Raw genomic sequence first — 15,044 nt, forward strand, 5'->3', positions numbered from 1 at the left:
TGGGGTTTATCATCTCCTCTAACTCCGTCGCCCCGGATCCGGCCAAGGTTGCGGCGGTGAGAGATTGGCCCCAACCCACTAGCCGTAGGAAGCTGCAACAGTTCCTCGGCTTTGCGAATTTCTACAGGAGGTTCATTAAGGGCTACAGTCAGGTAGTTAGCCCCCTGACAGCCCTGACCTCTCCAAAAGTTCCCTTCACCTGGTCGGACCGGTGCGAGGCCGCGTTCAAGGAGTTGAAACGGCGCTTCTCGTCTGCACCAGTTCTGGTGCAGCCCGATCCTAGCCGCCAGTTAGTGGTTGAAGTGGATGCCTCGGACTCAGGGATAGGAGCGGTGCTCTCCCAGAGCGGGAAGACCGATAAGGTCCTTCACCCGTGTGCCTATTTTTCCCGCAGGTTGACCCCCGCTGAACGGAACTATGACGTCGGCAATCGGGAACTCCTTGCTGTGAAAGAGGCTCTTGAAGAGTGGAGACATCTGTTGGAGGGAACAGCCGTGCCATTCACGGTTTTCACTGACCATCGGAACCTGGAGTACATCAGGACCGCTAAGCGTCTGAACCCCAGGCAAGCCCGCTGGTCATTGTTCTTTGGCCGTTTTGACTTCCGGATTACCTACCGCCCCGGGACCAAGAACCAGCGATCGGATGCATTGTCCCGGGTGCACGAAGAGGAGGTCAGAACGGAACCGTCGGATCCCCCGGATCCCATCATCCCGGAGTCCGCTATCGTGGCCGCCCTCACCTGGGACGTGGAGAAGACCGTCCGGGAGGCCCTGACCCGTGTCCCGGACCCCGGAAACGGACCAAAGAACAAACTATACGTCCCACCAGAGGCCAGGTCCGCAGTCCTAGACTTCTGTCACGGTTCTAAGCTCTCCTGTCACCCAGGGGTGCGAAGGACCGTGGCAGTCGTCCGGCAACGCTTCTGGTGGGCATCCCTGGAGACCGACGTCCGGGACTACGTCCAGGCTTGTACCACCTGCGCCAGGGGCAAGGCCAATCACCAGAAGACCTCAGGGCAGCTACAGCCACTGCCCGTGCCTCATCGCCCCTGGTCCCACATCGGCCTGGACTTCGTCACGGGTCTCCCGCCGTCCCAGGGAAACACCGTCGTCTTCACGATAGTGGACCGGTTCTCCAAGGCGGCCCACTTCGTGGCCCTCCCGAAGCTTCCGACGGCCCAGGAGACAGCGGACCTCCTGGTCCACCACGTCGTCCGTCTGCATGGTATACCATCAGACATCGTCTCCGATCGCGGTCCCCAGTTCACCTCACATGTCTGGAGGAGCTTCTGCCGGGAACTGGGGGCCACGGTCAGCCTCTCGTCTGGGTATCATCCCCAGACCAACGGGCAAGCAGAGCGGGCGAACCAGGACTTGGAGCAGACTCTACGCTGTGTGACAGCCGCGCACCCGACGGCCTGGAGTACCCACCTGGCCTGGATCGAGTACGCTCACAACAGCCAAGTGTCATCTGCCACCGGCCTCTCCCCGTTTGAGGTGTGCTTGGGGTATCAGCCCCCCTTGTTTCCGGTGGTCGAGGGAGAGGTCGGTGTGCCCTCGGTCCAGGCCCACCTACGGAAGTGCCGTCGGGTGTGGCGTACCGCCCGCTCTGCCTTGTTGAAGGCCCGGACGAGGGTGAAGACACATGCAGACCGGCGGCGGGCCCCGGCTCCCGCATATCGTCCTGGGCAGGAGGTGTGGTTATCCACCAAGGACATTCCCCTTCAAGTGGACTCCCCCAAGCTCCAGGACCGATACATCGGCCCCTTCACGATCCTCAAGATCATCAATCCCGCCGCAGTGAGGCTTCGGTTGCCGGCCTCGCTGCGGATTCACCCAGTATTCCACGTCTCCCGGATAAAGCCCCATCACACCTCACCCCTCTGCACCCCGGGTCCGGCACCACCTCCTGCCCGGATCATCGACGGGGAACCGGCATGGACCGTGCGTCGGCTCCTCGATGTCCGTCGAATGGGCCGGGGTCTTCAGTACCTGGTGGACTGGGAGGGGTACGGCCCCGAGGAACGCTCCTGGGTGAAGAGGAGCTTCATCCTGGACCCGGCCCTCCTGGCCGACTTTTACCGTCGCCATCCGGGGAAGCCCGGTCGTGCGCCAGGAGGCGCCCGTTGGGGGGGGGGTCCTGTTATGTGTGGGCCGCTGAAGAGGAGGTACTGCTGGCCCACCACCACCAGAGGGCGTCGCCACCTGGTGAGAGCAGCCAAGGTGACAGCTGTCACCCATTATGGGACACAGCTGTTTCAACTCAGCACCAGGGTATATCAGGAGGACGGCGTCTCCACCTCAGTGCCGAGATATCGTCTACGACTGAGGTAGTAATCTCCGCATGCACATTTAGTGTAAACTGACTAATCATTTGTAAAGCCTTTTCAGGAGTGTTGACTACTAGGAGCTTATTGCTTGGATAAGTACTCACCTTCCTGTTGTACATTGACAAGAGGTGGAGGCGGCTTCTCCCCTCTCCATTATCGGGTGCTCGCATCCCACCTGTGTGTGTGCTCTCTCCTGCCAGCAGTACCGGATCCGACGAGCGGAGGCAGTGGCCACCTGGGAATTCGGGACTTGGCGGTTCCAGCATCTCCAGGGTTCGGTGGCAGAGGAGATCTGGGTGGTTCCGGTTCTACTGAGACGGGCGTCTCCTACCTTCGAGCCTGCCCACACGACACCAGCGGATTCGGCCCCAAATTGTGATTGTTGTAATTATTGTGCTTGTTTCACAATAGTAAAACTTGTTATTTATCTTCCTCCATTGTCCGTTCATTGCGCCCCTGTTGTGGGTCCGTGTTCCTACACTTCCACAACAACTTTATTCTCATGATATTATGAATTTATTCTCAAAGTCTAAAAAAAACCAAACCTCAATGTGGCCCTAAAACGCCATGGTAGTGGAGTTATTTATTGTTATTATGCTGTTTGCACATTTATTCTTAGGAAATGTGGTCCACAGTCTAATCCACGCTGGTGCAGCTTCTCTCCTTTTGGAGGTGGAAAATGTGTCCACGTATCTCTTCTGTTTTTTGACAGTGCATCACATTATCACACATCTTTTCTTTGCATCACTGTTTTCTGTTGCTGCATGTGGGTTTGCGCCCCTCTGTCCTACCTTGCAGGTTCTGGAGGGGGAGACTCATAATTCCCCCCGCAGCAGCAGCAGCCACCAGGCTCTGGATGTTGGCTGTGGGCAGGGAGAGGACCAGGCCTTGCTGCCCGCTCAGGTGTCCCCCTGCATTGAAGGGGATGAGGATTGGTTGGTTCATGCCCGGCGCCGCCCCGGATATCACCCCGCCTACAGCACTGGCCAGCTGCTGGGCCACGAGGAGCGACTGGAGCAGGGAAACAAAACAAGCACAGTAGCATTGATTATAACAATCACAGTTTCAAAGTCAGGTTAAAAAAATTCCATTTTTGTTAATCAGGGTCAGATTTGGGTGCATGCACTCATGCCTATGTCCCTGATTCCACCACACCATGGATAGGCCTTGGGTCCTGGATGGCAACCACCCAGGCAGACAACCTCAACTCTCGAGAGTAACCATTTATCTGCTGCAGCCAGGTGAAACATGGATGTTCTCTGCTCCAACCACTTGGGTCCTCAACACTGAGGAACCTGTGCGCTGGATCATACACAGATAAACACACCACATGTCCAAAAAACAGTGTACTCCGCATCTTAGACACCCCAAGTAACCACTTGTTTGGGCTCAATTTTGTTATTATCTGCTCTACACGTTTGAGTTTGAGTGGGACAGGAATTCAGCTACCATTATGTAGACATGGGTTTGATTCCCAGTGACGCTACTTGTCTATGTCCATGTCTTGATCCATCCAGCTGTAAATGGGTGCTGGCCTTAACTGGAGAAGTAACCTGTGTTGGACTAGTGTCCTATCCAAGGAGGTTGGTAGACTCTCTATCCGGGGATAAGCACCAATAGGCCTCAGGGCCTATAATGGACTTCCTTTTTTCTTTAAATATGACGTGACAAAATTTGTAAAGAGAAGCTCATTTCAACACATCTGAAGCACAGTTTCCGGGTATTCAAATAAAAGTGTAACGCATCTTTACATTGAAGCAATGTTCTAATGTCTGACACTGAATCAATCAGGTTATGTGGCTGATGTCATGTTTTCCAGTTTTATCGATCATGAATTAAAAATTCTACATACGTCATGACAAACCATACAGATCTTTGTTTTTGGTCTTGGAATAGATTTTCTGCACAAATCTACTAGTATATGTTTTACTGCTCAGTAATAATATACAAAGGTCCTTTGGAAAGATCACAGCCACATCCATAATCAATAATAATAATAATAAAAAACATTTTAGTATGCCTATAATACTCATATAATTGTATATATGATCTCAACAGATCAAAGTCAACAGATGAAAGCTAAATCAATGAACCAACTCTTTACCAGCTGTCAGCAAAGCTGCAAGCCGATGTGCTGTTGCTCCAAGTCTCCACCCATGCTGTAATGATCATAACACTATACATTTAGTAAAATGGCATGTAATAAAAAGTCTGAAAATACTTAAAATTGTGCATGATTTATGTGTAATTGGACAAAGATGGAAATGCAATTATAAATTAATTATAAATAGTCAATGACTAAACCTAAAGTTGTGTTGAAATCTCTGCAGGAGAATGAAATTCTTCTGGATGAGTGTATTGATGAAACTTTGAGGCTAACCACTGCTCTAAGGGACTGTGAGTTCAGCAGAATCTCTCACCTCTTTCCAGTGACTCTGGGTATTTGTTGGGGATGTGTTCAATGCTTTCATAGACCGAGTGTTGGGTAGGGTTGTGGAGACCAGACATAGTTGCCTTGTTGTCTGACTTTAACTTCGTGGGTGATACTGTAATATTTGTGGAATCAATGATAACCCTGAGAAACAGAAGGAGTTGGAGTGTCTGGGTTTGAGGCTGTTGTGGATCAAGATTAAGATTCAGGCTTTCAATGACTTCCTGCACTTGGCAATCAGAAGTGCATCTGTGTGAAGTGAAAGTGTTTAACTTGTAGATATGCTTTGCTCAGCAGTGCTATGAGATCAATAAACACCTGGGAAGTGCTTATGGAGCTGTTTGGAGATGTTTGTTGGAAAAAGAAGGTTAAAAGACATGGATGTGTTAACCAGTGTACTAAGGCAATGGCTGACTGTGTTTGGTACTAGGTCTCTTCTGAGGATCCTCAGGGGCTGCTGGAATGACTTTGTGTCGAATCGGATAGTTAGGGAGCCTCAGATTAAGACTATCATTGGAATGTTTCTGTGAAGGCTCTCAGTTGTCCAGGTGGTTTCCATAGTAGAGAAGCTTGAATCTTCGACTGGACTGGGTTGCTTAACGCGAGGACGTTTTGCTTTAAATCGCAGAAGCTTCCTCAGCTAAAATTCTTGCTCTGGTAGTCTGACTTCTGTCTTGACCCTGTTTACAATGGGGTACTCAGGTCAAAGCAATTTCAGTCTTTTGTTCATGGTAATGAGTCATTCACATCATCAGGAGAGCCATCATGAGAGCCGTCAGGAGAGGCGTCAGTCCCATTGTTAGGAGGGACAGCTACCCTATCATTAGGAGGGTGCTAACTTTAGTCACTAGCCAACAGCAGTCTGCCTCTCGGTAAGAGGGGTCTGGTTAGGTTTAAAACTCCAGCTTTTGTGGCTCCGGTTCTTCTCAACAAGGGTTAAGACAGAAGTCAGACTACCAGAGCAAGAATTTTAGCTGTGGAAGCTTCTGCGATTTGAAGTGAAACGTCCTTGGGTCAAGCAACCAAGTCCAGTCGAAGATTCAAGCTTCTCTACTATAGTATCATTGGAATTGTGAGGAAACGTCAGCTGTGATATTTTACCCAAGTGACCCGGTTCTCTGTGCATGATCCAGCACACCAGTGCCTCCATTTTGAAGGACATAACGGCTGACGAAAGCCATGTTTCACCCAGCTGCAACAGACAGATGGTTACTTTTGAGAGATGAGGATGGACTGGTTGTCTGCCTGGGTGTGTGATGGTGATAACGACACCAGAGCACCAGAACTGACATAACCTCAGCATGGAGTGAGCATAGAGGCCCACAGTACTTACGTATATTGTCATGCTTAAAGAAAAAAGACTTAATATCATGGATTTGCACCAAAATGTAATGCCATCTATCTTCCTGTTTCATGAAACTTCCTTCCAGTTTCATGAAAATTAAATCTTTTTTTTTTTTTTTATTAACAGTAGTGGATCTATTGGGTAGGGTTGAGGTTGCTGCCCCCACTTCCCTGCACTAAGCCACTGACCCAAAGTGTGATAAAATTTAAGAAATTTAAGAAATAAAGGCTGTTTCATGAGTACTGCTGCATGATTTCCAGAAGATTTCAACTGTTTAACATAAAAATTTTGTTTCAAAATCAAGGACTAGAGAGTCAGTATTTGGCTCCCTTAGGATGAAGGACAAATGCTACAGACTTGTCAAATTTTCATTGTTGCCAGACTCCAATAGTAGGCACATGCCTTCCAAGTCACAACCCCCCACCCCACCACCACCACCACCACCATCTGAACCTACATCCACCTTTGATTAACACAACCAAGTAATAATCAAAATGCAGCAAAATCTAACCTCCATGGTGGCGGTAACAAGGTCCAACGTGCCTGTACATAAAGCTGTGACTAAAATGACGTAATCGGTAATGAATACCGCAGTTTTCCCTGTTGAAATCTGTGTCACCAACTGACAGTCAAAACTCACTTCTGTTGATACTGACAGTGATCAAATCCAATCTTTGTGAAAGAGCTGACAATTTCTCTTTCACGGGGACGCAGAGTGATTTATGTTTCATCCCACTGAACAATTCCCCGCTACCGCAGAAATGTGCCTGAAATACACAGCGCTTTAGGGAAACGTAGCGGTACTTTACCCTTTTGATGAGGGATATAACACATCACTCACGCCTCTCTGTCGATCCATTCATTCCTATTAGTTAAAGTGGAATTGCGGCAGTCGTACCCATAGAGGAAAAGATATGTTATCAGAAGTATTGCTCTGAGGTATTTTACACAGTAGAAGATCTCTTCAAAAGTATTTTCTGCTGAAGTGGGTTTGGAAACACACCGTCACATTTTTTCATCAAGCTATTTCAGCCAGAAATGGGTATGTTTATCCCGTGGCTCCAAACCTCCACCAATGCATTGTGGGAATGACACGATAAATCTATTCTGATAAAATCCTTTTACATACTACATACTATGTCAGTGGTTGAGTGCGTCAAAGTGGGTTGTCAGAGGAAATACGTAACGTGCTGCAAAACCCAACAAAATTACTGCTAAAACATTGAATTGTTGGGCATATAAAGCTCATAAAAGCACGCTGTCAGCTTGTGTTGTGCTCGTGGTAACCAGCGTTGCAGACGCTGCACGGTACAGTAAGCCCAGCTACACTGTGTTGACTTCTCCACTCGCAGGCCTTTAACTCTAATTGTCAGCTTGTTTTCCGTGGACGCAGAGTGCAGCGGCTAGTGCGAAGGCCCTGCCGCGCTCCCAGCCCCGGTGCGCCTAGGTGACAGCCGTGTCACTGTGATAACCCCACACGGCATGCGGCGCAGGCACCTGCTCTGACACGCGTGCGATCACAATTTAAGAGCTACCAGGTCAGGTGGGCTTGACGTCGCAGCACGATGAGATATTTCAGTGCAAAATATCAGCGCTGGCAAAACAAATGAATACTTGGTAGTGTGTCTAAACTGCTGCAGGAATAGGAAAGCAGACGTGATCATACATCCTGGATAGCAGTATGCTTTGATACACGACAACAGTGAATAACAAAAAGGCAACAGCTGACAGTACTGAGAGCATGCACAATGACCTTTACCATTAACTTAAAAAAAAAGGAATTAATGATTCAGCAGCTCAAAGAATTCTCAAAGGATAATAACAAAAGCGACATGATTGTTCGACGCAAGCGAGGCATGTTTAATCTTTCTCTTTAAACAAAATTTAACATATAATCAAAGGCGCTCTTTGAACGTTTCGTCTGCGAGTCAAACTAAATGAGATTGCCAGGCTTGACAGTAAAGACAGCCTCACATAGAAGGGAATCACATTCAAAGACAATTCCACAATATTTAGATGTAGCAATGATTTATTTATTATTACAGCCAGAAGTTCGGCACACAAGCAGCAGCCCAAAGTGAAGCAGAAGAAGCCTTTGGTCGAAAGGCTAAGGTCTTGTCTCAGAGTGATGCTGAAAAGCTAATTCATGCATTTATTTCCTCTAGGCTGGACTATTGTAATTCATTATTATCAGGTTGTCCTAAACGTTCCCTGAAAAGCCTTCAGTTAATTCAAAATGCTGCAACTAGAGTACTGACGGGGACTAGAAGGAGAGAGCATATCTCACCCATATTGGCCTCTCTTCATTGGCTTCCTGTTAATTCTAGAATAGAATTTAAAATTCTTCTTCTTACTTATAAGGTTTTGAATAATCAGGTCCCATCTTATCTTAGGGACCTCATAGTACCATATCACCCCAATAGAGCGCTTCGCTCTCAGACTGCAGGCTTACTTGTAGTTCCTAGGGTTTGTAAGAGTAGAATGGGAGGCAGAGCCTTCAGCTTTCAGGCTCCTCTCCTGTGGAACCAGCTCCCAATTCAGATCAGGGAGACAGACACCCTCTCTACTTTTAAGATTAGGCTTAAAACTTTCCTTTTTGCTAAAGCTTATAGTTAGGGCTGAATCAGGTGACCCTGAACCATCCCTTAGTTATGCTGCTATAGACTTAGACTGCTGGGGGGTTCCCATGATGCACTGAGTGTTTCTTTCTCTTTTTGCTCTGTATGCACCACTCTGCATTTAATCATTAGTGATTGATCTCTGCTCCCCTCCACAGCATGTCTTTTTCCTGGTTCTCTCCCTCAGTCCCAACCAGTCCCAGCAGAAGACTGCCCCTCCCTGAGCCTGGTTCTGCTGGAGGTTTCTTCCTGTTAAAAGGGAGTTTTTCCTTCCTACTGTCGCCAAGTGCTTGCTCACAGGGGGTCGTTTTGACCGTTGGGGTTTTTACGTAATTATTGTATGGCCTTGCCTTACAATATAAAGCGCCTTGGGGCAACTGTTTGTTGTGATTTGGCGCTATAGAAATAAAACTGATTTGATTTGATGTACCATTTTAAAGCTACAGTATGGAGGACTTAGGGACATTTAGTAGCAGAACTGGAATATATCATCACAACCACCTGTGCATTCATGTATATTAGCTGCATCAACAAATTTAAGCATTTTCTTAAGCTTAGAATCAAACCTAACCTAACCTAACCTAACCTAACCAGTAGCTTCTCCATGTGGCATGAAAGTAGCAGCCTTGCATATAGGAAGGCAATGGGGATGGTCGTGAGGGCAGCAGAGAAGATTACTAGGGCCAGGCTGCCAACCATTGGTGAACTGGCAGAACAGCACTGCTTGTCCAGGGCAAGAAAGATAATCAGGGACACATCACATCCCTTTAACAATCTGTTTTCCCTCCTGCCCTCAGGTAGATGGGACCGTAGCCAAACACACAGATTCAGGGACAGCTTTTACCCAGCCACAATAAGACAGTTAAATACAAATCGACAGAAAGAACTGTACAATATAGAATGTAGGACATGGAATACACTGTAGCATCTGGTAGCAACTTTATTCTTGTAGCATCTTCATATGTGCAATATCCTGTGTCCTTTATTTATTTATTGTATGTTGTGTATACACAGACACAGAGACAGTTATCGATAGTTTTTTTTTTTTTTAACAAAACCCCTATTTATCACTATCACACACCTTGGCCTGGTATTCTGTGCTTTTATTCTGTTTTTGTCTATTTGTACAATGCATTGATATTTTGTTCTGTGACAACATCTGTGATGCTTTTTACTGAAGTCTCTAAGTCTAAGAATGAACTCTTCCTATCCACATGGGAGTGGGCCCCCTCGTGGAGGCCACCATGTTGCACCTCCATCTTGCTGCAGTAGCCCAAGGGGAACATATGTATTTTGCCTTTTGTATTTTGCAGCATAACTGAAAGACTGGGGAAAAAAAAGAAGAGAAACCAGTGGTTGCTCCCCTATACACTGTCAACTGGTTGCTAGTACACACTAACAAGTTTGAGATGTGTCATCTTCATAAAATGGAGGATCATACATATTTATCACAAGAGAAGGCAGGGGGGCATGAATTGCCATCTCTAAAGAAGCAAAAATATTAACTGAAACAGAATCTTGACTGGTGATAGCATAATACAATTTGCAACCTTACCACAAGATGACACTCGAGCCTACACACTGTAGCTTTAAAACAGGTTAAAACTGCCACCTGAAGTGAAAATTCCACACATACAGTAAGAAAACATTTAGGATCGAGTTTCCCAGGTGGCTTCTGGCAAACTGTAACTGAAATTTCACATCTTCTTTTTAAGAAAATGGCGTCTTGGTGGCTTCCCTCACTAGTCCCCTTCTTGTACAGTCACTCATTTTTTGAAAATTCTCTAATCCAAATACATTTACCATACATCAGCATGCTGTTTGTATCATTTAAAGAAGTCCAAGATATATCCACTGACTTGTAAATATTTGTGTATCCATCCACCACGTCTAAAGAAAACTTGTTGAAGTGATAATTCATATTAACTACTTACATTTAGTTTGATTACTTATGGCCTTTGAAAATGGAGTGACTGTGTATAAAAATGACTGTAATTCCTAACTGGTTAATTCAATTTTTTCTTGCACCCTTTAAATTAAAGATGAAAGTCAACACTATAAGAACATCCCAACTGTTTCACTTCAGCTCTCCTGTGGGGGAGGCACAGAGGCAAAATTATACAAATCACTGTCCTAATACTTATGGACCTGACTGCAAATCCACTCCACTGCACAGCAACAAAGTCACCACCAGCAGTGGTTTGCCAACGGCAGACACATGCCAGCGTTTCTAAGTTTCTAAGTAGTCCAATCCATGTCATGTCTTTGGATCCTCCCCTACCCTCCTTCACCTCCTTCAGGTGCAGCTGGAAATCTGCTTGGCAGACCAGACAGCTGAATGTTGAGAAGTGGTCTCTCAGGGACCACACACACACACACACACACTGGGTGTGTGTTGGGCACTGGATGGGGAAGTATCCCCACTAAAGACTGGATGCAGTACCCATCCTTCCTGCCCATCAGGGGAGAATGGGTCCCTTCTATCCACTTGGCAGCTCTGGCACTGAGAAATTGCCCATAATCACCCAGATAGCAGACTTTTGTCATCCTAACTGCGAGTGGGAAAACAGAAGGAAGGTGGATTCATGTTGGGTAAACTAGCATCAGATAATGGTTGTTCGAACAATATCCGGCGCTGGAGCGAGAATCTATCAAAACATATTGATCCAGGAACAAAAGAATTGGGTACGGCATGCGGCGCACCTTTGTTTCTGAAAAGTGTTAGCTTCACACAGACTGTACTGACAGCATTAATATATTAGACGGCCACTGGTGAGGGCTGCCTGCTGAGACTCCAACTGCCAGCTGCTTGAGATGCTTTTCTTTTCCTGTGTACTTCTGATCTCTTCCCCAAACATCAGCGGGATTCATAATCAGAAAAGTGCTTTTTAATTAAGCTGATTCTTTACTCCAACTCACAGCAGAATGACTCATTTACTGTCCTATAAACCCAACTGAAAAAAAAAAAAAAACAGAAATGAAAGGCATCAGAGACTGATGCCTACCCTGCACATGCCACACACAACAATATAAATAGACAAGTAAATTTATATACGTATTTCTCTAACGGTGTTTTGACTATATATGACATCACGTATGAATCTGTTGACCTTGACTGAGGAGGTAATCGGGCACAGGAAAGAACACTTTGAAGAACTCCTGCATTAGACCGCAGCACCCTCAATAGTAGGGGCAGAGCTGGAAGCTGATGGGGGATCATCATCAATTTCCCTGGTGGTACTCAAAAAACTCCGCAGTGGAAAAGCCCTGGGGGCTGATCAGATCCGTCCAGAGACTCTGAAGGCTCTGGGTGAGGAGGGATTGTCTTAGATGAGACGTCTCTTCAACACTGCTTTGAGGTCTGGGACAGTGCCAAAGGAGTGGCAAACTGGGGTGGTGGTTCCCATGTTAAAAAGGGGGACCAGAGAGCCAATTAGAGGGGCATCACACTACTCAGCTGCCCTGGTAAAGTCTTCTCCAATCCTGTTTGTAGTATTCATGGACAGGATATCGAGGCGTAGTCAGGGGAGGAGGGTTTCCAGTTTGGTGGGCTCAGGGTCTCATCACTGCTTTTTTGCAGATGATGTGGTCCTGTTGGCTTCATCGGACGATGACCTCCAACACTCACTGGAATGGTTCACAGCTGTATGTGAAGCGGCTGGGATGAAGATCAGCACCTGTAAATCTGAGGCCATGGTTATCAACAGGAAACAGATGAATTGCCTCCTCTGCCAAGGGAATGAGGTCTCAAATAGCTCAGGGTCTTGTTCATGAGTGATGGGACAACTGAGTGTGAGATTAGCCGGAGATTCGTTGCAGCAGGGATGGTGTTGCATTCGCTCTACCATAATGCTGTGACAAAAAGGGAGCTGAGCCAAAACGCAAAGCTCTTGATCTACTGGTCAATCTTCATTCCTACTTTCACCTTTGGTCATTAGGGTTGGGTCATGACCGAAAGAACTAAATTGCGGGTACAAGTGGCCGAAATGAGCTTTCTTAGGAGGGTGGCTGGTGTCTTCCTTAGAGATAGGGTGAGAAGCTCAGCCATCCGTGAGGAGTGCCGAGTAGAGCCGCTCCTCCTTCGTGTTGAAAGGAGCAGGCGCCCAGGGGGCATCTGATAAGGATGCCCCTTGGGCGCCTCCCTAGGGAGGTATTCCAGGCATGACCAGCTGGGAGGAGTCCCCATGGAATACCTTGGACTTGGTGGAAAGATTATATCTGCACACTGGCCTGGGAACGCCTCTGGATCCCCAAGTCAGAGGTGGTCAATGTGGCCTGGGAAAGGGAACTTTGGAGTCCCCCGCTGAATCTGGGGCACCGGTGACTCGGTCCCTAATAAGCGGTTGACGACGAGTGAGAGTGAGTGAGTTTTCGTCAACCTTTGACCAAACTACTCTAAAATCTAATCACCTCTAGATATCTATCCAAGTAATATTCCCACCAAGTTTGAATGAACTCTGTTGAACTGTTTTTGAATCATCTTGTCCGCAGACACAAACAGACACACACACACACACACACACACACACACACACCACACACACACACACACACACACACACACACACACACACACACACACACACACACACACACACACACACCAGTGAAAACAATACCTTGCTATCGCTGCTTCACTGATGCACAGGGTGCACTTATGCTTCATCTTTTGAGGTACCCTGATGATTATCACCAGATTCTGGGAGAATGGCCTCATTAAAGACGACCACCCACACACACACACACACACACACACACACACACACACACACACACACACACACACACACACACACACACACACACACACACACACTTCTGTGTGTATCAGCAGTGACACTGAGCACTAATGAGATAGATGTTCATTAAACATCACCGAGCCACCAGGCCAATAAATCCAATCAGATAGGACGTTGCCTGATTGAGCTATTAACAGGGCTGGAGGCTCTGGCTCTTTGCTCGCCTGCTTGTTTTGACAAGGGCTGTATTGTCAGCTCATTAGCGTTGCAATTCAATTACTTTTGAAGATGATGTACGATGACAAAACAATTTAAGTTTGCAGCTGAAATGGATCTGCATGCATCTTTCAGTGAGGATTAGCTGTGCAATAAAAGAACAACAACAACAAAAAAACTAATATTTTATATGTACTTAACGCAGACGTATATATACACAGGTCAAACCCTCCATGACTCCACCCATAGGTTTTCTGAAAACTGCTTCTCTTCTCCACCTGTTGGGAAAAGAGGTGGTGCTTTGGCAAGAATGACATAACCTGGGTGGGACAAACATGCCCCCCATTTTGAAGTTGCCCAACAAGCTGAATCTAACAGGCTAACTTTGGTATGGTTGTTTAATTAATGCATATTTTTGTGGACTGGATGGTTCATCATGGGTGGCTTGGGCTTAAAAGATATCAACTATATAGCCTTGTCAATGTAGCTAACGTACACAAGCTATCAATGCCTACTAATCTGCGCTAACCAGTGCTAACATAAAAATTAAATAATCCTTAAATTTCAATCAAGAGATATACTGGTGCACAGACTTCTTAGATAGTCTGTTCATTCAGTTAACTGTACAGCCAGGTATACTACCTCAGACATCTGTAATAAAATACTAAAAAAGGATAAACACTGTTGTGTCCACAGCCAACATTCTCTGCCAGTGGGGCCTAAAACCTGCTGACCACTTAGAGAGCTCTTACCCCTAATTATTCATTATTCATAACCCCACATCAAGAATGAAGAAAGTGGCTGTGGAGACCAAAACTTTATTTATTTTTTTCAGCTAATGAATAGAATTTATTATTATCATTGTACATGACACCAGAAAAAAAAGTACTGTGAATGACAATGAAATTTAAAATGCTCATTTCTGCTGTACGGCTGGAGATTTTAACATGGGGCTCTGTGTGGAATAACTTGCTTTTGGAGCCAGCCTCAAGTGGCCATTCAAGGAACTGCACAATATGCCACTTCCACATTGGCTTCATTTTTTAGAACCAGAGGTTGGCATAAATGTGGGCAGAAGTGGAACATGGTGCCATATAATACTTCGAGAGTATCAAGACTCTCTGCAAGCAGATTTATATTGCTATATCATTGATCTAACTACATAAATGTCGAAACATCTTTCTTTTCCAGCGAGTGATTGAAGACAGTCCTCTTAATATGACATCAGTGAAGAGTTTGACGCACATTTTCACTTACTGTCTTTTTCTGTGACACGATGGGTAAAAATATATGCTTATATCAATCAATCAATCAATTTTTTTTATATAGCGCCAAATCACAACAAACAGTTGCCCCAAGGCGC

General features: G+C 46.3%; 1 protein-coding gene across 2 annotated transcripts in view; it reads right to left on the reverse strand.

The window, feature by feature from the left end:
• The window catches only part of pou6f2 (POU class 6 homeobox 2), a 235,235-nt gene that overhangs the window by 182,539 nt on the left and 37,652 nt on the right, over positions 1 to 15,044 (reverse strand). For both annotated transcript variants that reach the window (XM_034167397.1, XM_034167390.1), the window contains exon 3: positions 3,124 to 3,343. In XM_034167397.1, coding sequence (XP_034023288.1) covers positions 3,124 to 3,343 — 220 coding nt within the window. The remainder of the gene's footprint in view (positions 1 to 3,123; positions 3,344 to 15,044) is intronic.

Source organism: Thalassophryne amazonica, chromosome 1 (genome assembly GCF_902500255.1).
Source record: "Thalassophryne amazonica chromosome 1, fThaAma1.1, whole genome shotgun sequence".
Classification (NCBI taxonomy): domain Eukaryota; kingdom Metazoa; phylum Chordata; class Actinopteri; order Batrachoidiformes; family Batrachoididae; genus Thalassophryne; species Thalassophryne amazonica.